Raw genomic sequence first — 27141 nt, 5'->3', positions numbered from 1 at the left:
ATTTCTTTTGGAACAAGTGACTTTGAATTATCAATAGTAAACTGCAGATCTCTTGCCCTTCAAGGGACACATCAGGTCCAACACATATCTACCTTCATAACACCATTCTGTGCTATAGAGAATTTACGCCATCACAATGCAGGCTTTTAAGCAATCAGGAAAAGACAATGTTCATTTGAGGCAAAACAACGTTTGGTGATTGGTGAGTTTATTTTATCTCAGATTGGAGTCTACAGTTATCTCGAATGGAGACAACTGTGGAAAAGCCCTGCTAAGATTTTGTTCACTAAACATGTATGGATCTGGATTAGTAATGGTAACATTTGGATGCAAATCAGATGTGCTGTCTGGTTTTTGCCTGAGCAGGGTTTACAAACTCAAGAGTGAATATGAAGTCCAGTGTATAAATTGTGATATTGTGAAGCTGAGGTCCTGCAGCTGCATCATGGATAAGATAGAAACATAGAAACATAGACAATAGGAGCAGGAATAGGCCATTCGGCCCTTCGAGCCTGCTCTGCCATTCATTATGATCATGGCTGATCATCCAAATCAGTAACCTGTTCCCTCTTTCGCCCCATACCCTTTGACCCCTTTAAACCCAAGAGCTATATCTAACTCCTTCTTGAAAACATACAATGTTTTGGCCTCAACTGCTTTCTGTGGTAGCAAATTCCACAGGCTCACCACTCTCTGGGTGAAGAAATTTCTCCTCATCTCAGTCCTGAAAGGTTTACCCCATATCCTTAGACTATGACCCCTGATTCTGGACTCCCCCACCATCGGGAACATCCTTCCTGCATCTACCCTGTCAAGTCCTGTTAGAATTTTATAGGTTTCTATGAGATCCCCCTTCACTCTTCTGAACTCCAGCGAATATAATCCGAACTGACTCAATCTCTCCTCATACGTCAGTCCCGCCATCCCAGGAATCAGTCTGGTAAACCTTTGCTGCACTTCCTCTATAGCAAGAACATCCTTCCTCAGATAAGGAGACCAAAACCGAACACAATATTCCAGGTGTGGCCTCACCAAGGCCCTGTATAATTGCAGCAAGGCATCCCTGCTCCTGTACTTGAATCCTCTCGCTATGAAGGCCAACATACCATTTGCCTTTTTTACCGCCTGTTGCACCTGCGTGTTTACCTTCAGCGACTGGTGTACGAGAACACGCAGGTCTCGCTGCATATTCCCCTCTCTCAGTTTATAGCTGTTCAGATAATAATCTGCCTTCCTGTTTTTGCTACCAAAGTGGATAACCTCACACTTATCCACATTATACTGCATCTGCCATGCATTAGCCCACTCACTCAACTTGTCCAAATCACCCTGAAGCCTCTCTGCATCCTCCTCACAACTCACCCTCCTACCCAGTTTTGTGTCATCTGCAAATTTGGAGATATTGCATTTAGTACCCTCATCGAAATCATTAATGTATATTGCGAATAGCTGGGGTCCTAGCACCGCTCCCTGCGGTACCCCACTAGTCTACTGAGGTAGTATGGGCCGAGGTTAGAAACAGGAGAGGAGAGGTCACCCTGTTGGGAGTCTTCTATAGACCTCCGAATAGTTCCAGAGATGTAGAGGAAAGGATAGCAAAGATGATTCTCGACAGGAGCGAGAGTAACAGGGTAGTTGTTATGGGGGACTTTAACTTTCCAAATATTGACTGGAAATACTATAGTTCGAGTACTTTAGATGGGTCAGTTTTTGTCCAGTGTGTGCAGGAGGGTTTTCTGACACAGTATGTAGACAGGCCAACCAGGGGCGATGCCACATTGGATTTGGTACTGGGTAATGAACCCGGCCAGGTGTTAGATTTAGGTGTAGGTGAGCACTTTGGTGATAGTGATCACAATTCAGTTAGGTTTACCTTAGCGATGGGCAGGGACAGGTATATACCGCAGGGCAAGAATTATAGCTGGGGGAAAGGAAATTATGATGCGATTAGGCAAGATTTAGGATGCGCAGGATGGGGAAGGAAACTGCAGGGGATGGGCACAATTGAAATGTGGAGCTTATTCAGGGAGCAGCTACTGCGTGTCCTTGATAAGTATGTACCTGTGAGGCAGGGAGGAAGTTGTCGAGCGAGGGAGCTGTGGTTTACTAAAGAAGTTGAAGCGCTTGTCAAGAGGAAGAAGAAGGCTTATGTTAGGATGAGACGTGAAGGCTCAGTTCGGGCACTTGAGAGTTACAAGCTAGCCAGGAAGGATCTAAAGGGAGAGCTAAGAAGAGCAAGGAGAGGACACAGAGAAGTCATTGGTGGATAGGATCAAGGAAAACCCTAAGGCTTTCTATAGGTATATCAGGAATAAAAGAATGACTAGAGTTAGATTAGGGCCAATCAAGGATAGTAGTGGGAAGTTGTGTGTGGATTCAGAGGAGATAGGGGAAGCGTTAAATGAATATTTTTCGTCAGTATTTACAGTAGAGAAAGAAAATGTTGTCGAGGAGAATACTGAGATTCAGGCTACTCGGCTAGATGGGATTGAGGTTCACAAGGAGGAGGTGTTAGCAATTTTGGAAAGTGTGAAAATAGATAAGTCCCCTGGGCCAGATGGGATTTATCCTAGGATTCTCTGGGAAGCCAGGGAGGAGATTGCAGAGCCTTTGTCCTTGATCTTTATGTCGTCATTGTCGACAGGAATAGTGCCGGAAGACTGGAGGATAGCAAATGTTGTCCCCTTGTTCAAGAAGGGGAGTAGAGACAGCCCTGGTAATTATAGACCTGTGAGCCTTACTTCGGTTGTGGGTAAAATGTTGGAAAAGGTTATAAGAGACAGGATTTATAATCATCTTGAAAAGAATAAGTTCATTAGCGATAGTCAGCACGGTTTTGTGAAGGGTAGGTCGTGCCTCACAAACCTTATTGAGTTTTTCGAGAAGGTGACCAAACAGGTGGATGAGGGTAAAGCAGTGGATGCGGTGTATATGGATTTCAATAAGGCGTTTGATAAGGTTCTCCACGGTAGGCTATTGCAGAAAATACAGAAGTATGGGGTTGAAGGTGATTTAGAGCTTTGGATCAGAAATTGGCTAGCTGAAAGAAGACAGAGGGTGGTGGTTGATGGCAAATGTTCATCCTGGAGTTTAGTTACTAGTGGTGTACCGCAAGGATCTGTTTTGGGGCCACTGCTGTTTGTCATTTTTATAAATGACCTGGAAGAGGGTGTAGAAGGGTGGGTTAGTAAATTTGCGGATGACACGAAGGTCGGTGGAGTTGTGGATAGTGCCGAAGGATGTTGTAGGGTCCAGAGGGACATAGATAGGCTGCAGAGCTGGGCTGAGAGATGGCAAATGGAGTTTAATGCGGAAAAGTGTGAGGTGATTCACTTTGGAAGGAGTAACAGGAATGCAGAGTACTGGGCTAATGGGAAGATTCTTGGTAGTGTAGATGAACAGAGAGATCTTGGTGTCCAAGTACATAAATCCCTGAAAGTTGCTACCCAGGTTAATAGGGCTGTTAAGAAGGCATATGGTGTGTTAGCTTTTATTAGTAGGGGGATTGAGTTTCGGAGCCATGAGGTCATGCTGCAGCTGTACAAAACTCTGGTGAGACCGCACCTGGAGTATTGCGTGCAGTTCTGGTCACCGCATTATAGGAAGGATGTGGAAGCTTTGGAAAGGGTGCAGAGGAGATTTACTAGGATGTTGCCTGGTATGGAGGGAAGGTCTTACGAGGAGAGGCTGCGGGACTTGGGGTTGTTTTCGTTGGAGAGAAGGAGGAGGAGAGGTGACTTAATAGAGACATATAAGATAATCAGAGGGTTAGATAGGGTGGATAGTGAGAGTCTTTTTCCTCGGATGGTGATGGCAAACACGAGGGGACATAGCTTTAAGTTGAGGGGTGATAGATATCGGACAGATGTTCGAGGTCGTTTCTTTACTCAGAGAGTAGTAGGGGCGTGGAACGCCCTGCCTGCAACAGTAGTAGACTCGCCAACTTTAAGGGCATTTAAGTGGTCATTGGATAGACATATGGATGAAAATGGAATAGTGTAGGTCAGATGGTTTCACAGGTCGGCGCAACATCGAGGGCCGAAGGGCCTGTACTGCGCTGTAATGTTCTAAATTCTAAAATTCTAAACCTCTCCAGTTGGGTTTCCACCTCTGTTACAGCTCTGAAACAGTCTTAATCAAAATCATAAATGTCATCTTATGTTTATGATCCTGGTGCATTATCCCTCCAAGTATTACTTGACCTCTTTGCAGCCTTTGACAGGAGACCACCTTCTCCAATGTTTCTACGTTGTTGTGCAGTTCAGTTTGACAGCCTTGGTTGGCTCTACTCTTACCTATCCAATTGTAGGCTAAGCAGTCAGTCTGCTTGTCTGACATTCTGTCCTAGATAATTTGAAATTTCCTCCAGTTAAAATTTGTGAAGATCGAAGCTATTGTCGTTAGACTCTGCCATGAATACTATTCCCTCGCCATCAATTACAATCCATTCCCTGGCCACTGTCACATGTTGAAGGCAACTGTTTTCAACATAGGCAGCTTATTCCAGCTTCAGCTGATCTTCAACTCCATATCCCCTCCATCACAAAGACTGCGTCCATCCTGCCATAATATTGGAAACCTCTGCTCCAGCCCATCTGCTGCTTTAACCTCCATTTGTTTTTTTGTCACCTTGAAACTCAATGCTGTCATGACTGGCCTCTCTTCCTCCACTTGTCAAAAAACCTCAGCTTATCCAAAACTCAGCTGCCATATCGTATCCTGCACCAGGTCCCATTCACCCCTCACCCCTGTCCTTTCTGACCTCCATTCGTTCCCAGTCCCACAGCACCTCAGATTTAAATTTCTTATCCATGTAGTTAAATCCTTTCAAAGCCTTGCCACTCCCTATCTCTGTAGCCTGTTCTAACCCTCCAAAAACTCTATTCCTCTAACTTTGACTTGTGAATTCCCTCCTCTCTCCGCCACACTGTTGGCGGCAATGTTTTCAGCCATCTGGGCCCTACGCTTGGAAATTCTTGTCATAAACCTCTTCACCTTCAACATCTTCTTCCCATTTAAGACCCTCTTTAAACCTACCTTCCCATCTGATATCTCTTTCTTTCGACTTGCATTCATTTTTGTCTGACTATGACTCTTGGGACATTTATCTACATATAGAACACTATATATACGCAAGATGCTGTTAAAATGTGGTGACTGTTGTTATACAGGCAGATTTAACATCCATTTGTGCACAATAAAGATCCCACAAACATAACCTAACCAGTTAATCTGTTTAGGGTGGAGATGGATGAAGAAAGTTTGTTGGCTTGGATATTGGGAGTAGACACTTTCTCTTCAAAGCGTACTATGGAGTTTTTAGTGTCGACTTGAACCATCTAAACATTTAGAAGCGGCCCCCATTTAAAATTTTGTCAAAAAGATAAGCATTTTTAAAAATCTTCGTTCCTTATACTTTTAAAATAGCTTGACTTCAAGCTCCATCATCGAGATTCAAAATGAAGGACGACAGACGTAATTTTCCTGAATTTTTCTGGTTTTGCTTTCAGGTGCAATGGTTGTCTGCTGCAGCAAATGCAGGAAAACCAGGTTGTGAGGAATGCATGGCTATAAGGGAGCCTGCCTAATTTTCCTTTAAAACCTATCCCTGCACATTGACAGGAAAATGATGAATGCCTGCTCTAGAAACTAATTGAGTTAAAGTTGCTTTAATGGCTGGAACGACTAAGTTTGAAATGTTAATGTTTTCGAATTGGCAGACAGTAATGTAGACAATTGGTCTCTCTGAAATAAGAACAGAAAATACTGGAAATACTTAGCAGGTCTGGCAGCATCTGTGGAGGGAGAGACGGAGTTAACGTTTCAGGTCGATGAACTTTCATCAGAACTGGGAAAAGTTAGAAATGTAATTGGTTTTAAGCAGGTGAAACGGGGCAGGGTGGAAAAAGAACAAAAGGGAAGGTATCAGATAGGGTGGAAGACGGGAGTCATTAAATGACAAAAGAGTTGGTGTTACAGGGCCAAAGGGAGTGGTAATGGGACAAGTGAAGATAAAAATGTGTCCAGAGGAGGTCTTTATGGCAGAATAATGAACATCTGCCATTCGAAAACAAAAAACAAGAGAAATACAAGATTACAACTGAAACATGTAAAGAAAAGGAAACAAAATGGGGGGCAGAGATTACAGTCTGAAATTGTTGAACACAGTGCTGAGTCCAGAAGGCTGTAAAGTGTCTAATCAAAAAATGAGGTGGTGTTCCTCGAACTTGTGTTGATCTTCATTGGAACTCTGCAGTAGGCTGAGGACAGAGATGCCAGCATGAGACCAAGCAACCAGAAGCTGGGGGTCATGCTGCAGACTAAATGGAGATGTTTCGTAAGCAGTCACCCAATCTGCATTTGGTCTCCCCAATATAGAGGTGACCGCAATGTGAGCAGCGAATACAGTACATTAAATTGAGAAAAATACATGTCAATTGTTTCACCTGGAAGGAGTGTTTAGGACCTTGGATGGTAAGGAGAGAGTAGGTAAAAGGGCAGGTGCTGCATCTCCTGTGCTTGCATGGAACGGTACTGTGGGAAGGGGACGGGGTGTTGGGAGTGATTGAGGAGTGGATCAGGGTGTCGTGGATGGAACAGTTCCTTCGGAATACTGAAAGGGGAGGGGAGGGGAGGGGAAGTTGTGTTTTGCGGTGACCTCACACTGGAAGTGGTGGAAATGGTGGAGGATGATCTGTTAAATACAGAGGTTGATGGGGTGGAAGATGAAGACAAAGAGAACCCTACTGTGGTTCTAGGAGGGAGGGGTGGCGATGAGAGATTGAGTGCTGGAAATGGGTCAGACACGGTCGAGGGCCTTGTCAACCACAGTGGGCGGGGTGCGTACTTCTCAGTTGAGAGAAATAGAAGACATATCAGAAGCGCTGGTATGTAAGGTTGTATCATTCGAACAGATGCGACAGAGATGAAGAAACTGGGAGAATGGAATGGAGTTCTCACAGGAAGCAGGGTGTGAGGATTCAGCTGTGGGAGTCAGTGGGCTCATAGTGAACATTGGTTCACTGCCTTTCCCCAGAAATGGAGATGGAGCAGTCGAGGAAGGGAAGGGATCAGTCGGAGACAGACCATGCAAATGTGAGAGAGGGGTGTATATTGGAAACAAAGTTGATGAAATTTTCCAACTTGTGGCGAGAGCAGGATACAGCATTGATACAGTCATCAATGTACCAGAAAAAGAGGTGAGGGCCTGAGTCGGACTGGAACGACGAATGTTCCACATATTCTACAAAAAGGCAGGCATAGCTGGGACCCATGCAGGTTCCCATAGCAACACCTTTTATTTGGAGTAAGTGAGTGCAGTTGAAATAGAAATTGTTCAATGTGAGAACAAGTTCAGCCAGGCGAAGGAGGGTGGTGGTGGGTGGGGACTGGTTGGGCCTCTGTTCAAGGAAGAAGTGGAGAGCCCTCAAACCATCCTGGTGGGGGATGGAGGTGTAGAGAGATTGGCATCCATAGAGAAGAGGAGGTGGTTAGGGCTAGGAAATTTGAAACTGTTACTGTGAGGGGGAGATGTAGGTGGGAAGAGACTGGGCAAGGGGAAAAAAATAGAGTCGAGTTAGGAAGAAATCAGTTCAGTGGGGCAGGAACAGTTTTATCCTAGTTTCCACTCCACCAGCCTCCATATTCAACAGGTCATCCTCCACAATTTCCATCACCTCCAATGTGATGCCACCACCAAACACATATGAACATAGAACTAGGAGCAGTGGTAGGCCATTCGGCCCCTCGAGCCTGCTCCGCCATTCCATAAGATCATTGCTGGTCTGTTTGTGGACTCAACTCCACTTTCCTGCCTACCCGCGATACCCTTTGACTCCCTTGTTTGTCAAGAATCTGTCTACCTCTGCCTTAAAAATATTCAATGACCCTGCCTCCACCTCTCTCGGGAAGAGAGTTCCACAGACTCACGACCCTCTGAGAGAAAAAATTTCTCCTCATCTCTGTCTTAAATGGGAGACCCTTATTTTTAAACTGTGCCTACTAGTTTTAGTCTCTCTCACAAGGGGAAACATCCTTTCAACATTCACCCTGTCAAGTCCCCTCAGGATCTTATATGTTTCAACAAGATTACCTATCATCCTTCTAAACTCCAATGCATACAGACCCGATCTGGCCAACCTTTCATCATAAGATAACCCTCTCATCCCAGCAATCATTCAAGTGAACCTTCTCTGAACTGCTTTCAATGCAATTATATCCTTTCTTAAGTAAGGAGACCAAAACTCTATATAGGACTCCAGATGTGGTCTCACTAACACCCTGTACAACTGTAGCAAAACTGCTTTACCCTTATATTCCATTCCCCTTGCAATAAATGACAGCATTGCATTTGCCTTCATATCACTTGCTGTACCCACATGCTACCTTTTTGTGTTTTGTGTACTAGGACACCCAGATCCCTCTGCAGCTCAGAGTTCTGCAATCTCTCTCCATTTAAATAATATATTGTTTTTCTATTCTTCCAGCCAAAGTGGACAAGTTCACACTTTCCCACATCATTCTCCATCTGCCAAATCTTTGCCCACTTACTTAACCTATCTATATCCCTTTGCAGACTGCTTATGTCCTCTTCACAATTTACTCTCCTACCTATCTTTCTGTCATCAGCAAATTTAACAACCATATGGTCTGTCCCTTCATCTAAGTCATTCATATAGATTCTAAATAGTTGAGGCCACAGCACTCCACTAGTTACTGCTTGCCAACCTGAAAATGACCCATTTATGCCTACTCTATGCTTCCTGTTAGCTAACTAATCCTCTATCCCTGCTAATATGTTACTCCCTATACCATGGGCTCTTATTTTATTTAGTAACCTTTGATGTGGCAGCTTGTCAAATGCCTTCTGGAAATGCAAGTACACCATATCCACAGGCTCCCCTTTATCCATGTTGCTTATTACTTCCTCAAAGAACTCTAATAAATTAATCAAACACGATTTCCCTTTCACAACACCATGTTGACTCTGCCTGATTGCATTGAGATTTTCTAAATGATCTGCTATAACCTCCTTAATAATAGACTCCAGCATTTTCCCTATGACAGATGTTAAGCTAATTGGCCTGTAGTTTCCTGCTTTCTGTCTTCCTCCTTCCTTGAATAGTGGGGTTACATTTGTTATATTCAAATCTGATGGGGCCTTTTTAGAATCCAGGGCATTTTGGAAAATTAAAACAAATGCATCCACTATCTCATCAGCCACTTCTTTTTAGAACATAGGATGAAGTCCATAAGGACGTAGGGACTTGTCAGCTTTTAATTCTAATAATTTTCTCAGTAACCTTTCCCTGCTGATGGTAATTGTTTTAAGTTCTTCCCTCCCTTTCAACTTTTGATTCACAATTATTTCTGGAATGTTATTTGTATCCTTTACAGTAAAGACACATGCAAAAAATCTGTTCAATTCCTCCACCCCTTCCTTATTTCCCATTATTAATTCCCCAGACTCACTCTCTAGAAGACCAACACACACTTTACTTACTCTTTTCCTTTTTAAATACCTGTAGAAACTCTTACTATCTGTTTTTATATTTCTTGCTAGCTTTCTCCCGTACTCTAATTACTCTCTCATTATTCTTTTACTCTTTGCTGTTTTTTTATCTTCTGTCCAAGTTCTAACCTGCCACTACTCTTCACTGAACTGTATGCTTTTTCTTTCAATTTGATACTGTCTTTAACTTCCTTAGTTAGCCACGGATACATACGAACATACGAATTAGGAGCAGGAGTAGGCCACTCAGCCCATCGAGCTGGCTCCGCCATTCAATATGTTCATGGCTGAACTGATTACTCCACATTTCCACCTACCCCTGATAACCTTACAACCCCTTGCTTATCAAGAATCTATCTACCTCTGCCTTAAAAATATTCAAAGACTCTGCTTCCACCACCTTTTGAGGAAGAGAATTCCAAAGACTCACGACCCTCTGACAGAAGAAATTTCTCCTCATCTGTCTTAAATGGGCGACCTCTTATTTTTAAACAGTGACCCCTAGTTTCAGATTTTCCCACAAGGGGAAACATCCTTTCCACATCCACCCTGTGAAGACCCCTCACGATCTTATATGGTTCAATCAAGTTGCCTCTTACTCTTCGAAATTCCAATGGATACAAGCCTAGCCTGTCCAATCTTTCCTCATAAGACAGCCCACCCATTCCAGGTATTAGTCTAGTAAACCTTCTCTGTACAGCTTCCAACACATTTACATCCTTCTTAAATGAGACCAGTACTGTACACAGCACTCCAGATGTGGTCTCAACAATGCCCTGTATAACTGAAGCATAACCTCCCTACTTTTGTATTCAATTCCCCTCACGATAAACGGTTACATTCTATTAGCTTTCCTAATTGCTTGCTGTACCTGCATATTAAACTTTTGTGATTCATGCACTAGGACACCCAGATCCCTCTGCATCTCAGAGCTCTGCAATCTCTCACCATTTAGATAATATGCTTCTTTTTTATTCTTCCTGCCAAAGTAGACAAATTCACACTTTGCCACATTATACTCCATTTGCCAGGTCTTTGCCCAAACATGTAACCTATCTCTATCCCTTCGTAGCCCCCTTATGTCCACTTCACAAGTTACTTTCCTACCTATCTTTGTGTCATCAGCAAATTTAGCCACCATACATTCGGTCCCTTCATCTAAGTCATTTATATAAATTGCAAAAAGTTAAGGCCCCAGCACAGATCCTTGTGGTACACCAATCGTTACATCTTGCCAACTAGAAAATGAACCATTTATGCCTACTCTCTGTTACCTGTTAGCTAGCCAATCTTCGATCCATGCCAATACATTACCCCTTACATAATGAGCTTTTATTTTCTGCAATAACGGATGGTGCATCCTTTCCCTAGAGTCTTATTTTCTCACTGGACTGTGTCTTTGTTGAGTGTTATAAAATAGCTCCTTAAATGTCTGCCATTGCATCTCTACTGACCTATCCCTTAACCCAATTTAGAAGCAGAGAGCTCTAAAACTTTACTTTAGCCAGCTCTGTCTTCAAGCCCTCATAATTACCCTTATTTAAATTTAAAACCCTAGTCTTAGATCGACTCTTCCAACCCTCAAACTGAATGCGAAATTCAGTCATGTTGTGCTCATTACTACCTAGGGGCGCCTTTACTATGAGGCCATTAATTAATCCTGTCTCGTTACACATTACCAGGTCCAGAGTAGCCTGCTCTCTGACTGGCTCCAGAATAAGCTGCTCCAAAAAACTGTCCCGAAAACAATCCATGAACTCATCCTCCAGGCTACCTTCACCAATTGATTCATCCAATCTATCTGTAGATTAAACTTACCCAGGATTATTGCCGTAAGTTTCTCAAAAAGCTCCATTATTTCTTCCTGTATACCACGTCCAACAGTGTGGTTACTGTTAGAGGGCCTATAAATGACTCCCATGATGGGGTCAGTGTGGACTGTGGACGGGATGGTGGGGTCAGTGTAGACTGTGGACTGGATGATGGGGTCAGTGTAGAGTGTGGACTGGATGATGGGGTCAGTGTAGAGTGTGGACTGGAATGATGGGGTCAGTGTCGAGTGCGGACTGGACAATGGGGTCAGTGAGAAGTGTGGACTGGAAAATGGGGTCAGTGTGGTGTGTGGACTGGACGATGGGGTCAGTGTGGAGTGTGGACTGTATGATGGGGTCAGTGTGGAGTGTGGAGTGGATGATGGGGTCAGTGTGGAGTGTGGACGGGAGGATGGGGTCAGTGTAGAGTGTGGACTGGATGATGGGGTCAGTGTAGAGTGTGGACTGGATGATGGGGTCAGTGTAGAGTGTGGACTGGAATGATGGGGTCAGTGTTGAGTGTGGACTGGATGATGGGGTCAGTGTAGAGTGTGGACTGGATGATGGGGTCAGTGTAGAGTGTGGACTGGACAATGGGGTCAGTGTAGAGTGTGGACTGGAATGATGGGGTCAGTGTTGAGTGTGGACTGGATGATGGGGTCAGTGTGGAGTGTGGACTGGATGATGGGGTTAGTGCAGAGTGTGGACCGGATGATGGGGTCAGTGTGGAGTGTGGACTGGATGATGGGGTCAGAGTTGAGTGTGGACTGGACAATGGGGTCAGTGTAGAGTGTGGACTGGATGATGGGGTCACTGTCAAGTGTGGACTGAATGATGGGGTCTGTGTGGACTGTGGACTGGATGATGGGGTCAGTGTAGAGTGTGGACAGGATGATGGGGTCAGTGTGGAGTGTGGACTGGACGATGGGATCAGTGTGGAGTGTGGACTGGACGATGGGCCAGTGGAGAGTGTGGACTGGATGATGGGGTCAGTGTGGTGTGTGGACTGGATGGTGGGGTCAGTGTGGTGTGTGGACTGGATGGTGGGGTCAGTGTGGAGTGTGGACTGGACGATGGGATCAGTGTGGAGTGTGGACTGGACGATGGGCCAGTGGAGAGTGTGGACTGGATGATGGGGTCAGTGTGGTGTGTGGACTGGATGGTGGGGTAAGTGTGGTGTGTGGACTGGATGGTGGGGTCAGTGTCGAATGTGGACTGGATGATGGGGTCAGTGTAGTGTGCGGAGTGGATGATGGGGTCAGTGTGGAGTGTGGACTGGACGCTGGGGTCAGTGTGGAGTGTGGACTGGACGATAGGGTCAGGGTGGAGTGTGGAATGGATGATGGGTTCAGTGTAGCGTGTGGACTGGATGATGGGGTCAGTGTCGAGTGTGGAATGGATGATGGGTTCAGTGTAGCGTGTGGACTGGATGATGGGGTCAGTGTCGAGTGTGGACTGGACGATCGAGTCAGTGTAAGGTGTGGATGGATGATGGGGTCAGTGTCGAGTGTGGACTGGACGATTGAGTCAGTGTGGAGTGTGGACTGAATGATGGGGTCAGTGTGGTTTGTGGACTGGATGATCGAGTCAGTGTGGAGTGTGGACTGAATGATGGGGTCAGTGTGGAATGTGGACTGGAATGATGGGGTCAGTTTAGTTTAGTTTAGTTTAGAGATACAGCACTGAAACAGGCCCTTCAGCCCACCGAGTCTGTGCCGACCATCAACCACCCATTTATACTAATCCTACACTAATCCCATATTCCTACCACATCCCCACCTGTCCCTATCTTTCCCTACCACCTACCTATACTAGTGGCAATTTATAATGGCCAATTAACCTATCAACCAGCAAGTCTTTTGGCATGTGAGAGGAAACCAGAGCACCTGGAGGAAACCCACGCAGACACAGGGAGAACTTGCAAACTCCACACAGGCAGTACCCAGAATTGAACCCGGGTCGCTGGAGCTGTGAGGCTGCGGTGCTAACCACTGCGCCACTGTGCCGCAGAGTGTGGACTGGAATTATGGGGTCAGTGTCGAGTGCGGACTGGTCAATAGGGTCAGTGTAGAGTGTGGACTGGATGATGGGGTCAGTGTAGAGTGTGGACTGGACAATGGGGTCAGTGTAGAGTGTGCACGGGAGGATGGGGTCAGTGTGGAGTGTGGACTGGATGATGGGGTCAGTGTGGAGTGTGGACTGGACAATAGGGTCAGTGTCGAGTGTGGACTGGATGATGGGGTCAGTGTGGAGTGTGGACTGGACAATAGGGTCAGTGTAGAGTGTGGACTGGATGATGGGTTCAGTGTAGAGTGTGGACTGGACAATGGGGTCAGTGTGGAGTGTGCACGGGAAGATGGGGTCAGTGTGGAGTGTGGACTGGATGATGGGGTCAGTGTGGAGTGTGGACTGGACAATAGGGTCAGTGTAGAGTGTGCACGGGAAGATGGGGTCAGTGTGGAGTGTGGACTGGATGATGGGGTCAGTGTGGAGTGTGGACTGGACAATAGGGTCAGTGTAGAGTGTGGACTGGATGATGGGGTCAGTGTGGAGTGTGGACTGGATGATGGGGTCAGTGTAGAGTGTGAAATGGAATGATGGGGTCAGTGTAGAGTGTGGACTGGACGATGGGGTCAGTGTGGAGTGTGGACTGGATGATGGGGTCTGTGTTGAGTGTGGATTGGATGATGGAGTCAGTGTGGACTGTGGACTGGATGATGGGGTCTGTGTTGAGTGTGGACTGGATGATGGGGTCAGTGTAGAGTGTGGACTGGAATGATGGGGTCAGTGTAGAGTGTGGACTGGGTAATGGGGTCAGTGTCGAGTGCGGACTGGACAATGGGGTCAGTGTAGAGTGTGGACTGGGTAATGGGGTCTGTGTTGAGTGTGGACTGGATGATGGGGTCAGTGTAGAGTGTGGACTGGGTAATGGGGTCAGTGTCGAGTGCGGACTGGACAATGGGGTCAGTGTAGAGTGTGGACTGGATGATGGGGTCTGTGTTGAGTCTGGACTGGACGATGGGGTCAGTGTAGAGTGTGGACTGGAATGATGGGGTCAGTGTCGAGTGCGGACTGGACAATGGGGTCAGTGTCGAGTGTTGACTGGACAATGGGGTCAGTGTAGAGTGTGGACTGGATGATGGGGTCAGTGTGGAGTGTGGACTGGATGATGGGGTCAGTGCAGATTGTGGACCGGATGATGGTTTCAGAGTGGAGTGTGGACCGGATGATGGGGTCAGTGTGGAGTGTGGACTGGATGATGGGGTCTGTGTGGAATGTGGACTGGATGATGGAGTCAGTGTGGAGCGTGGACTGGAAGATGGGGTCAGTCTGGAGTGTGGACTGGACGATGGGGTCAATGGAGAGTGTGGATTGGATGAAGGGGTCAGTGTCGAGTGTTGACTGGAATGATGGGGTCAGTGTCGAGTGCGGACTGGACAATGGGGTCAGTGTCGAGTGTGGACTGGACAATGGGGTCAATGGGGAGTCTGGACTGGATGATGGGGTCAGTGAAGAGTGTGGACTGGAATTATGGGGTTAGTGTCGAGTGCGGACTGGACAATGGGGTCAGTGTAGAGTGTTGACTGGACGATGGGGTCAATGGGGAGTCTGGACTGGATGATGGGGTCTGTGTGGAGTCTGGACTGGATGATGGGATCAGTGTGGTGTGTGGACTGGACAATCGGGTCAGTGTCGAGTGTGGACTGGATGATGGGGTCAGTGTCGAGTGTGGACTGGACAATGGGGTCAGTGTAGAGTGTGGACTGGACGATGGGGTCAGTGTAGAGTGTGGACTGGGTGATGGGGTCTGTGTGGACTGTGGACTGGATGATGGAGTCAGTGTGAAGTGTGGACTGGATGATGGAGTCAGTGTGGAGTGTGGACTGGATGATGGAGTCAGTGTGGAGTGCGGACTGGATGATGGGGACAGTGTAGAGTGTGAAATGGATGATGGGTTCAGTGTAGAGTGTGGACTGGACAATAGGGTCAGTGTAGAGTGTGGACTGGATGATGGGTTCAGTGTAGAGTGTGGACTGGACAATGGGGTCAGTGTGGAGTGTGCACGGGAAGATGGGGTCAGTGTGGAGTGTGGACTGGATGATGGGGTCAGTGTGGAGTGTGGACTGGACAATAGGGTCAGTGTAGAGTGTGCACGGGAAGATGGGGTCAGTGTGGAGTGTGGACTGGATGATGGGGTCAGTGTGGAGTGTGGACTGGACAATAGGGTCAGTGTAGAGAGTGGACTGGATGATGGGGTCAGTGTGGAGTGTGGACTGGATGATGGGGTCAGTGTAGAGTGTGAAATGGAATGATGGGGTCAGTGTAGAGTGTGGACCGGATGATGGAGTCAGTGTCGAGTGTGGAGTGAAAGATGAGGTCAGTGTAGAGTGTGGACTGGACGATGGGGTCAGTGTGGAGTGTGGACTGGATGATGGGGTCTGTGTTGAGTGTGGACTGGACGATGGGGTCAGTGTCGAGTGTGGATTGGATGATGGGGTCAGTGTGGAGTGTGGACTGGATGATGGGGTCTGTGTTGAGTGTGGACTGGATGATGGGGTCAGTGTAGAGTGTGGACTGAATGATGGGGTCAGTGTAGAGTGTGGACTGGGTAATGGGGTCAGTGTCGAGTGCGGACTGGACAATGGGGTCAGTGTAGAGTGTGGACTGGGTAATGGGGTCTGTGTTGAGTGTGGACTGGATGATGGGGTCAGTGTAGAGTGTGGACTGGGTAATGGGGTCAGTGTCGAGTGCGGACTGGACAATGGGGTCAGTGTAGAGTGTGGACTGGGTAATTGGGTCTGTGTTGAGTGTGGACTGGACGATGGGGTCAGTGTGGAGTGTGGACTGGATGATGGGGTCTGTGTTGAGTCTGGACTGGACGATGGGATCAGTGTAGAGTGTGGACTGGGTAATGGGGTCTGTGTTGAGTGTGGACTGGACGATGGGGTCAGTGTGGAGTGTGGAATGGATGATGGGGTCTGTGTTGAGTCTGGACTGGACGATGGGGTCAGTGTAGAGTGTGGACTGGATGACGGAGTCAGTGTCGAGTGCGGACTGGACAATGGGGTCAGTGTAGAGTGTGGACTGGGTAATGGGGTCAGTGCAGAGTGCGGACTGGATGATGGGGTCAGTGTCGAGTGTTGACTGGACAATGGGGTCAGTGTGGAGTGTGGACTGGATGATGGGGTCAGTGCAGATTGTGGACGGGATGATGGTTTCAGAGTGGAGTGTGGACCGGATGATGGGGTCAGTGTGGAGTGTGGACTGGATGATGGGGTCTGTGTGAAATGTGGACTGGATGATGGAGTCAGTGTGGAGCGTGGACTGGAAGATGGGGTCAGTCTGGAGTGTGGACTGGACGATGGGGTCAATGGAGAGTGTGGATTGGATGAAGGGGTCAGTGTCGAGTGTGGACTGGAATGATGGGGTCAGTGTCGAGTGCGGACTGGACAATGGGGTCAGTGTCGAGTGTGGACTGGACAATGGGGTTAATGGGGAGTCTGGACTGGATGATGGGGTCAGTGAAGAGTGTGGACTGGAATTATGGGGTTAGTGTCGAGTGCGGACTGGGCAATGGGGTCAGTGTAGAGTGTTGACTGGACGATGGGGTCAATGGGGAGTCTGGACTGGATGATGGGGTCTGTGTGGAGTCTGGACTGGATGATGGGATCAGTGTGGTGTGTGGACTGGACAATCGGGTCAGTGTCGAGTGTGGACTGGATGATGGGGTCAGTGTAGAGTGTGGACTGGACAATGGGGTCAGTGTAGAATGTGGACTGGATGATGGGGTCAGTGTAGAGTGTGGACTGGACGATGGGGTCAGTGTAGAGTGTGGACTGGGTGATGGGGTCTGTGTGGACTGTGGACTGGATGATGGAGTCAGTGTGGAGTGTGGACTGGATGATGGGGACAGTGTCGAGTGTGGACTGAATGATGAGGTCAGTGTGGACTGGATGATGGGGTCAGTGTGGAGTGTGGACTGGGTGATGGGGTCTGTGTGGACTGTGGACTGGATGATGGAGTCAGTGTGGAGTGTGGACTGGATGATGGGGACAGTGTCGAGTGTGGACTGAATGATGAGGTCAGTGTGGACTGGATGATGGGGTCAGTGTGGAGTGTGGACTGGACGATGGGCCAGTGTAGAGTGTGGACTGGATGATGGGGTTATTGTGGACCGTGGACTGGATGATGGAGTCAGTGTGGAGTGTGGACGGGAAGATGGGGTCATTGTGGAGTGTGGACTGGATGATGGGGTCAGTGTGGTGTGTGGACTGGATAATAAGGTCAGTGTAGAGTGTGGACTGGATGATGGGGTCTGTGTGGAGTCTGCACTGGATGATGGGGTCAGTGTGGAGTGTGGACTGGATGATGGGGTCAGTGTGGTGTGTGGACTGGATAATAGGGTCAGTGTAGAGTGTGGACTGGATGATGGGGTCAGTGTGGAGTGTGCACTGGACAATGGGGTCAGTGTAGAGTGTGGACTGGATGATGGGGTCAGTGTGGAGTGTGCACTGGACAATGGGGTCAGTGTAGAGTGTGGACTGGATGATGGGGTCAGTGTAGAGTGTGAAATGGAATGATGGGGTCAGTGTAGAGTGTGAAATGGAATGATGGGGTCAGTGTAGAGTGTGAAAAGGAATGATGGGGTCAGTGTAGAGTGTGAAATGGAATGATGGGGTCAGTGTAGAGTGTGAAATGGAATGATGGGGTCAGTGTAGAGTGTGAAATGGAATGATGGGGTCAGTGTAGAGTGTGAAATGGAATGATGGGGTCAGTGTAGAGTGTGAAATGGAATGATGGGGTCAGTGTAGAGTGTGAAAAGGAATGATGGGGTCAGTGTCGACTGTTGACTGGATGATGGGTTCAGTGTAGAGTGTGGACTGGATGATCAGGGCAGTGTGGAGTGTGGACTGGATGATGGGGTTAATGTGGACCGTGGACTGGATGAAGGAGTCAGTGTGGAGTGTGGACTGAATGATGGGATCAGTGTCGAGTGTGGACTGAATGATGGGGTCAGTGTGGAGTGTGGACTGAATGATGAGGTCAGTGTAGAGTGTGGACTGGATGATGGCGTCTGTGTTGAGTGTGGATTGGATGATGGGGTCTGTGTGGAGTCTGGACTGGATGATGGGGTCAGTGTGGAGTGTGGACTGAATGATGGGGTCAGTGCAGAGTGTGGGCTGTATGATGGGGCCAGTGTCGAGTGCGGACTGGACAATGGGGTCAGTGTAGAGTGTGGACTGGATGATGGGGTCAGGGCAGACTGTGGACCGGATGATGGAGTCAGTGTGGAGTGTGGACTGGATGATGGGGTCAGTGCAGACTGTGGACCGGATGATGGGTTCACTGTCGAGTGTGGACTGGACGATCGGGGCAGTGTTGAGTGCGGATTGGACAATGGGGTCAGTGCAGAGTGTGGGCTGTATGATGGGGCCAGTGTCGAGTGCGGACTGGACAATGGGGTCAGTGTAGAGTGTGGACTGGATGATGGGGTCAGGGCAGACTGTGGACCGGATGATGGAGTCAGTGTGGAGTGTGGACTGGATGATGGGGTCAGTGCAGACTGTGGACCGGATGATGGAGTCAGTGTCGAGTGTGGAGTGAAAGATGAGGTCAGTGTAGAGTGTGGACTGGACGATGGGGTCAGTGTGGAGTGTGGACTGGACGATGGGGTCAGTGTTGAGTGTGGACTGGACAATAGGGTCAGTGTAGAGTGTGGACTGGATGATGGGGTCAGTGTAGAGTGTGGACTGGACGATGGGGTCAGTGTAGAGTGTGGACTGGATGATGGGGTCAGTGTAGAGTGTGAGCTGGATGATGGGGTCAGTGTGGAGTGTGGACTGGATGATGGGGTCAGTGTAGAGTGTGAACTGGATGATGGGGTCAGTGCAGACTGTGGACCGGATGATGGAGTCAGTGTCGAGTGTGGAGTGAAAGATGAGGTCAGTGTAGAGTGTGGACTGGACGATGGGGTCAGTGTGGAGTGTGGACTGGACGATGGGGTCAGTGTTGAGTGTGGACTGGACAATAGGGTCAGTGTAGAGTGTGGACTGGATGATGGGGTCAGTGTAGAGTGTGGACTGGACGATGGGGTCAGTGTAGAGTGTGGACTGGATGATGGGGTCAGTGTAGAGTGTGAGCTGGATGATGGGGTCAGTGTGGAGTGTGGACTGGATGATGGGGTCAGTGTAGAGTGTGAACTGGATGATGGGGTCAGTGTAGAGTGTGGACTGGAATGATGGGGTCAGTGTGGAGTGTGGACTGGATGATGGGGTCAGTGTAGAGTGTGAACTGGATGATGGGGTCAGTGTAGAGTGTGGACTGGAATGATGGGGTCAGTGTGGAGTGTGGACTGGATGATGGGGTCAGTGTAGAGTGTGGACTGGACGATGGGGTCAGTGTAGAATGTGGACTGGAATGATGTGGTCAGTGTAGAGTGTGAACTGGATGATGGGGTCAGTGTAGAGTGTGGACTGGATGATGGGGTCAGTGTGGAGTGTGGACTGGAACGATGGGGTCAGTGTCGAGTGCGGACTGGACAATGGGGTCAGTGTAGAGTGTGGACTGGGTAATGGGGTCAGTGCAGAGTGCGGACTGGATGATGGGGTCAGTGTCGAGTGTTGACTGGAATGATGGGGTCAGTGTCGAGTGCGGACTGGACAATGGGGTCAGTGTAGAGTGTGGATTGGATGATGGGGTCAGTGTGGAGTGTTGACTGGATGATGGGGTCAGTGCAGATTGTGGACCGGATGATGGTTTCAGAGTGGAGTGTGGACCGGATGATGGGGTCAGTGTGGAGTGTGGACTGGATGATGGGGTCTGTGTGGAATGTGGACTGGATGATGGAGTCAGTGTGGAGCGTGGACTGGAAGATGGGGTCAGTCTGGAGTGTGGACTGGACGATGGGGTCAATGGAGAGTGTGGATTGGATGATGGGGTCACTGTCGAGTGTGGACTGGAATGATGGGGTCAGTGTCGAGTGTGGACTGGACAATGGGGTCAGTGTAGAGTGTGGACTGGACGATGGGGTCAATGGGGAGTCTGGACTGGATGATGGGGTCTGTGTGGAGTCTGGACTGGATGATGGGATCAGTGTGGTGTGTGGACTGGACAATCGGGTCAGTGTCGAGTGTGGACTGGATGATGGGGTCAGTGTAGAGTGTGGACTGGACAATGGGGTCAGTGTAGAATGTGGACTGGATGATGGGGTCAGTGTAGAGTGTGGACTGGACGATGGGGTCAGTGTAGAGTGTGGACTGGATGATGGGGTCAGTGTGGAGTGTGGACTGGGTGATGGGGTCTGTGTGGACTGTGGACTGGATGATGGAGTCAGTGTGGAGTGTGGACTGGATGATGGAGTCAGTGTGGAGTGTGGACTGGATAATGGGGACACTGTCGAGTGTGGACTGAATGATGAGGTCAGTGTGGACTGGATGATGGGGTCAGTGTGGAGTGTGGACTGGATAATGGGGACAGTGTCGAGTGTGGACTGAATGATGAGGTCAGTGTGGACTGGATGATGGGGTCAGTGTGGAGTGTGGACTGGACGATGGGCCAGTGGAGAGTGTGGACTGGATGATGGGGTCAATGTCGAGTGTGGACTGGACGATCGGGGCAGTGTAGAGTGTGGACTGGATGATGGTTTCAGAGTGGAGTGTGGACCGGATGATCGGGTCAGTGCAGATTGTGGACCGGATGATGGTTTCAGTGTGGAGCGTGGACTGGAAGATGGGGTCAGTCTGGAGTGTGGACTGGACAATGGGGTCAATGGAGAGTGTGGATTGGATGAAGGGGTCAGTGTCGAGTGTTGACTGGAATGATGGGGTCAGTGTCGAGTGCGGACTGGACAATGGGGTCAGTGTCGAGTGTGGACTGGATGATGGGGTCAATGGGGAGTCTGGACTGGATGATGGGGTCTGTGTGGAGTCTGGACTGGATGATGGGATCAGTGTGGTGTGTGGACTGGACAATCGGGTCAGTGTCGAGTGTGGACTGGAAGATGGGGTCAGTGTAGAGTGTGGACTGGACAATGGGGTCAGTGTAGAATGTGGACTGGATGATGGGGTCAGTGTAGAGTGTGGACTGGATGATGGGGACAGTGTCGAGTGTGGACTGAATGATGAGGTCAGTGTGGACTGGATGATGGGGTCAGTGTGGAGTGTGGACTGGGTGATGGGGTCAGTGTGGAGTGTGGACCGGATGATGGGGTCAGTGCAGATTGTGGACCGGATGATGGTTTCAGTGTGGAGCGTGGACTGGAAGATGGGGTCAGTCTGGAGTGTGGACTGGACGATGGGGTCAATGGAGAGTGTGGATTGGATGAAGGGGTCAGTGTCGAGTGTTGACTGGAATGATGGGGTCAGTGTCGAGTGTGGACTGGATGATGGGGTCAGTGAAGAGTGTGGACTGGAATGATGGGGTTAGTGTCGAGTGCGGACTGGACAATGGGGTCAGTGCAGAGTGTGGACTGGACGATGGGGTCAATGGGGAGTCTGGACTGGATGATGGGGTCTGTGTGGAGTCTGGACTGGATGATGGGATCAGTGTGGTGTGTGGACTGGACAATCGGGTCAGTGTCGAGTGTGGACTGGAAGATGGGGTCAGTGTTGAGTGTGGACTGGACAATGGGGTCAGTGTAGAATGTGGACTGGATGATGGGGTCAGTGTAGAGTGTGGACTGGACGATGGGGTCAGTGTAGAGTGTGGACTGGGTGATGGGGTCTGTGTGGACTGTGGACTGGATGATGGAGTCAGTGTGGAGTGTGGACTGGATGATGGGGACAGTGTCGAGTGTGGACTGAATGATGGGGACAGTGTCGAGTGTGGACTGAATGATGAGGTCAGTGTGGAGTGTGGACTGGACGATGGGCCAGTGGAGAGTGTGGACTTGATGATGGGGTCAATGTCGAGTGTGGACTGGACGATCGGGGCAGTGTGGAGTGTGGTCTGGATGATAGGGTCAGTGTAGAGTGTGGACTGGATGATGGGGTCTGTGTGGAGTCTGCACTGGATGATGGGGTCAGTGTAGAGTGTGGACTGGATGATGGGGTCTGTGTGGAGTCTGCACTGGATGATGGGGTCAGTGTAGAGTGTGGACTGGACGATCAGGGCAGTGTCGAGTGTGGAGTGAACGATGAGGTCAGTGTCGAGTGTGGACTGGACAATGGGGTCAATGGGGAGTCTGGACTGGATGATGGGATCAGTGTGGTGTGTGGACTGGACAATCGGGTCAGTGTCGAGTGTGGACTGGAAGATGGGGTCAGTGTAGAGTGTGGACTGGACGATGGGGTCAGTGTAGAGTGTGGACTGGACAATGGGGTCAGTGTAGAATGTGGACTGGATGATGGGGTCAGTGTAGAGTGTGGACTGGACGATGGGGTCAGTGTGGAGTGTGGACTGGGTGATGGGGTCTGTGTGGACTGTGGACTGGATGATGGAGTCAGTGTGGAGTGTGGACTGGATGATGGGGACAGTGTCGAGTGTGGACTGAATGATGAGGTCAGTGTGGACTGGATGATGGGGTCAGTGTGGAGTCTGCACTGGATGATGGGGTCAGTGTGGAGTGTGGACGGGAAGATGGGGTCATTGTGGAGTGTGGACTGGATGATGGGGTCAGTGTGGTGTGTGGACTGGATGATGGGGTCAGTGTGGAGTGTGCACTGGACAATGGGGTCAGTGTAGAGTGTGGACTGGATGATGGGGTCAGTGTGGAGTGTGCACTGGACAATGGGGTCAGTGTAGATTGTGGACTGGATGATGGGTTCAGTGTAGAGTGTGAAATGGAATGATGGGGTCAGTGTCGACTGTTGACTGGATGATGGGTTCAGTGTAGAGTGTGGACTGGATGATCAGGGCAGTGTCTAGTGTGGAGTGAACGATGGGGTCAGTGTCGAGTGCGGACTGGACAATGCGGTCAGTGACGACTGTTGACTGGATGATGGGGTCAGTGTTGAGTGTGGACTGGATGATGGGGTCAGTGCAGACTGTGGACCGGATGATGGAGTCAGTGTGGAGTGTGGACTGGATGATGGGGTCAGTGCAGACTGTGGACCGGATGATGGTTTCAGAGTGGAGTGTGGACTGGATGATGGGGTCTGTGTGGAATGTGGACTGGACGATGGGGTCAGTGTTGAGTGTGGACTGGACAATAGGGTCAGTGTAGAGTGTGGACTGGATGATGGGGTCAGTGTAGAGTGTGGAGTGAAAGATGAGGTCAGTGTAGAGTGTGGACTGGACGATGGGGTCAGTGTGGAGTGTGGACTGGACAATAGGGTCAGTGTAGAGCGTGGACTGGATGATGGGGTCAGTGTAGAGTGTGGACTGGACGATGGGGTCAGTGTAGAGTGTGGACTGGATGATGGGGTCAGTGTAGAGTGTGGACTGTACGATGGGGTCAGTGTCGAGTGTGGACTGGATGATGGGGTCAGTGCAGAGTGTGGACTGGAATGATGGGGTCAGTGTCGAGTGCGGACTGGACGATGGGGTCAGTGTAGAGTGTGGACTGGGTAATGGGGTCAGTGCAGAGTGCGGACTGGATGATGGGGTCAGTGTCGAGTGTTGACTGGAATGATGGGGTCAGTGTCGAGTGCGGACTGGACAATGGGGTCAGTGTAGAGTGTGGATTGGATGATGGGGTCAGTGCAGATTGTGGACCGGATGATGGTTTCAGAGTGGAGTGTGGACTGGATGATCGGGTCTGTGTGGAATGTGGACTGGATGATGGAGTCTGTGTGGAGCCTGGACTGGAAGATGGGGTCAGTCTGGAGTGTGGACTGGACAATGGGGTCAATGGAGAGTGTGGATTGGATGATGGGGTCACTGTAGAGTGTGGACTGGAATGATGGGGTCAGTGTAGAGTGTGGACTGGACGATGGGGTCAATGGGGAGTCTGGACTGGATGATGGGGTCTGTGTGGAGTCTGGACTGGATGATGGGGTCTGTGTGGACTGTGGACTGGATGATGGGATCAGTGTGGTGTGTGGACTGGACAATCGGGTCAGTGTCGAGTGTGGACTGGATGATGGGGTCAGTGTAGAGTGTGGACTGGACAATGGGGTCAGTGTAGAATGTGGACTGGATGATGGGGTCAGTGTAGAGTGTGGACTGGACGATGGGGTCAGTGTAGAGTGTGGACTGGATGATGGGGTCAGTGTGGAGTGTGGACTGGGTGATGGGGTCTGTGTGGACTGTGGACTGGATAATGGGGACAGTGTCGAGTGTGGACTGGATAATGGGGACAGTGTCTAGTGTGGGCTGAATGATGAGGTCAGTGTGGACTGGATGATGGGGTCAGTGTAGAGTGTGGACAGGATGATGGGGTCAGTGTGGAGTGTGGACTGGACGATGGGCCAGTGGAGAGTGTGGACAGGATGAAGGGGTCAGTGTCGAGTGTGGACTGGACGATCGGGGCAGTGTAGAGTGTGGACTGGATGATGGGGTTAATGTGGACCGTGGACTGGATGATGGAGTCAGTGTGGAGTGTGGACTGGATGATGGAGTCAGTGTGGAGTGTGGACTGGATGATGGGGACAGTGTCGAGTGTGGACTGAATGATGAGGTCAGTGTGGACTGGATGATGGGGTCAGAGTGGAGTGTGGACTGGGTGATGGAGTCAGTGTGGAGTGTGGACTGGATAATGGGGACAGTGTCGAGTGTGGACTGAATGATGAGGTCAGTGTGGACTGGATGATGGAGTCAGTGTGGAGTGTGGACTGAATGATGGGGTCTGTGTGGAGTCTGCACTGGATGATGGGGTCAGTGTGGAGTGTGGACGGGAAGATGGGGTCATTGTGGAGTGTGGACTGGATGATGGGGTCAGTGTGGAGTCTGCACTGGATGATGGGGTCAGTGTGGAGTGTGGACGGGAAGATGGGGTCATTGTGGAGTGTGGACTGGATGATGGGGTCAGTCTGGTGTGTGGACTGGATAATAGGGTCAGTGTAGAGTGTGGATTGGATGATGGGGTCAGTGTGGAGTGTGCACTGGACAATGGGGTCAGTGTCGAGTGTGGGCTGAATGATGAGGTCAGTGTGGACTGGATGATGGGGTCAGTGTAGAGTGTGGACAGGATGATGGGGTCAGTGTGGAGTGTGGACTGGACGATGGGCCAGTGGAGAGTGTGGACAGGATGAAGGGGTCAGTGTCGAGTGTGGACTGGACGATCGGGGCAGTGTAGAGTGTGGACTGGATGATGGGGTTAATGTGGACCGTGGACTGGATGATGGAGTCAGTGTGGAGTGTGGACTGGATGATGGAGTCAGTGTGGAGTGTGGACTGGATGATGGGGACAGTGTCGAGTGTGGACTGAATGATGAGGTCAGTGTGGACTGGATGATGGGGTCAGAGTGGAGTGTGGACTGGGTGATGGAGTCAGTGTGGAGTGTGGACTGGATAATGGGGACAGTGTCGAGTGTGGACTGAATGATGAGGTCAGTGTGGACTGGATGATGGAGTCAGTGTGGAGTGTGGACTGAATGATGGGGTCTGTGTGGAGTCTGCACTGGATGATGGGGTCAGTGTGGAGTGTGGACGGGAAGATGGGGTCATTGTGGAGTGTGGACTGGATGATGGGGTCAGTGTGGAGTCTGCACTGGATGATGGGGTCAGTGTGGAGTGTGGACGGGAAGATGGGGTCATTGTGGAGTGTGGACTGGATGATGGGGTCAGTCTGGTGTGTGGACTGGATAATAGGGTCAGTGTAGAGTGTGGATTGGATGATGGGGTCAGTGTGGAGTGTGCACTGGACAATGGGGTCAGTGTAGAGTGTGGACTGGGTAATGGGGTCAGTGCAGAGTGCGGACTGGATGATGGGGTCAGTGTCGAGTGTTGACTGGACAATGGGGACAGTGTAGAGTGTGGACTGGATGATGGGGTCAGTGTAGAGTGTGGACTGGATGATGGGGTCAGTGTGGAGTGTGGACTGGATGATGGGGTCAGTGCAGATTGTGGACCGGATGATGGGGTCAGTGCAGATTGTGGACCGGATGATGGGGTCAGTGTGGAGTGTGGACTGGATGATGGGGTCAGTGTGGAGCGTGGACTGGAAGATGGGGTCAGTCTGGAGTGTGGACAGGGCGATGGGGTCAATGGAGAGTGTGGATTGGATGATGGGGTCAGTGTCGAGTGCGGACTGGACAATGGGGTCAGTGTAGAGTGTGGACTGGACGATGGGGTCAATGGGGAGTCTGGACTGAATGATGGGGTCTGTGTGGAGTCTGGACTGGATGATGGGATCAGTGTGGTGTGTGGACTGGACAATGGGGTCAGTGTCGAGTGTGGACTGGACGATGGGGTCAGTGTAGAGTGTGGACTGGACGATGGGGTCAATGGGGAGTCTGGACTGGATGATGGGGTCTGTGTGGAGTCTGGACTGGATGATGGGATCAGTGTGGTGTGTGGACTGGATGATGGGGACAGTGTCGAGTGTGGACTGAATGATGAGGTCAGTGTGGACTGGATGATGGGGTCAGTGTGGAGTGTGGACTGGATGATGGGGACAGTGTCGAGTGTGGACTGAATGATGAGGTCAGTGTGGACTGGATGATGGGGTCAGTGTGGAGTGTGGACTGGTTGATGGGGTCAGTGTCGACTGTTGACTGGATGATGGGGTCAGTGTAGAGTGTGGACTGGACGATCAGGGCAGTGTGGAGTGTGGACTGGATGATGGGGTTAATGTGGACCGTGGACTGGATGAAGGAGTCAGTGTGGAGTGTGGACTGAATGATGGGATCAGTGTCGAGTGTGGACTGAATGATGAGGTCAGTGTAGAGTGTGGACTGGATGATGGGGTCAGTGTGGAGTGTGGACTGGATGATGGGG

General features: G+C 49.9%; 1 protein-coding gene across 1 annotated transcript; it reads left to right on the top strand.

The window, feature by feature from the left end:
• The first annotated feature begins 12657 nt into the window (after positions 1 to 12657).
• On the top strand, positions 12658 to 21134 carry LOC137373234 (ribosome-binding protein 1-like). Its single transcript, XM_068038086.1, has 4 exons — positions 12658 to 12795; positions 16132 to 16411; positions 18196 to 19085; positions 20853 to 21134. The coding sequence occupies exons 1-4, from the start codon at positions 12658 to 12660 to the stop codon at positions 21132 to 21134; spliced, it is 1590 nt and encodes a 529-aa protein (XP_067894187.1).
• The last annotated feature ends 6007 nt before the right edge of the window (positions 21135 to 27141 follow it).

Source organism: Heterodontus francisci, chromosome 8 (assembly GCF_036365525.1).
Source record: "Heterodontus francisci isolate sHetFra1 chromosome 8, sHetFra1.hap1, whole genome shotgun sequence".
NCBI classification, from domain to species: domain Eukaryota; kingdom Metazoa; phylum Chordata; class Chondrichthyes; order Heterodontiformes; family Heterodontidae; genus Heterodontus; species Heterodontus francisci.
The sequence above is the reverse complement of the archived record's forward strand: the minus strand, read 5'-3'. Positions and strand labels throughout refer to the sequence as shown.

Excerpts from the sequence above, each read along its gene's own strand:
- LOC137373234 (XM_068038086.1), top strand. The coding sequence starts at position 12,658 with ATGGATGATGGGTTCAGTGTAGCGTGTGGACTGGATGATGGGGTCAGT. Across the intron at positions 12,796-16,131 it reads GACTGGACGATCGAGTCAGT|TGTGGACTGGACGATGGGGT; the intron begins GTAAGGTGTGGA and ends GTCTGTGTTGAG. Across the intron at positions 16,412-18,195 it reads CAGTGTAGAGTGTGGACTGG|AGTGTGGACTGGATGATCAG; the intron begins GTAATGGGGTCA and ends GGTTCAGTGTAG.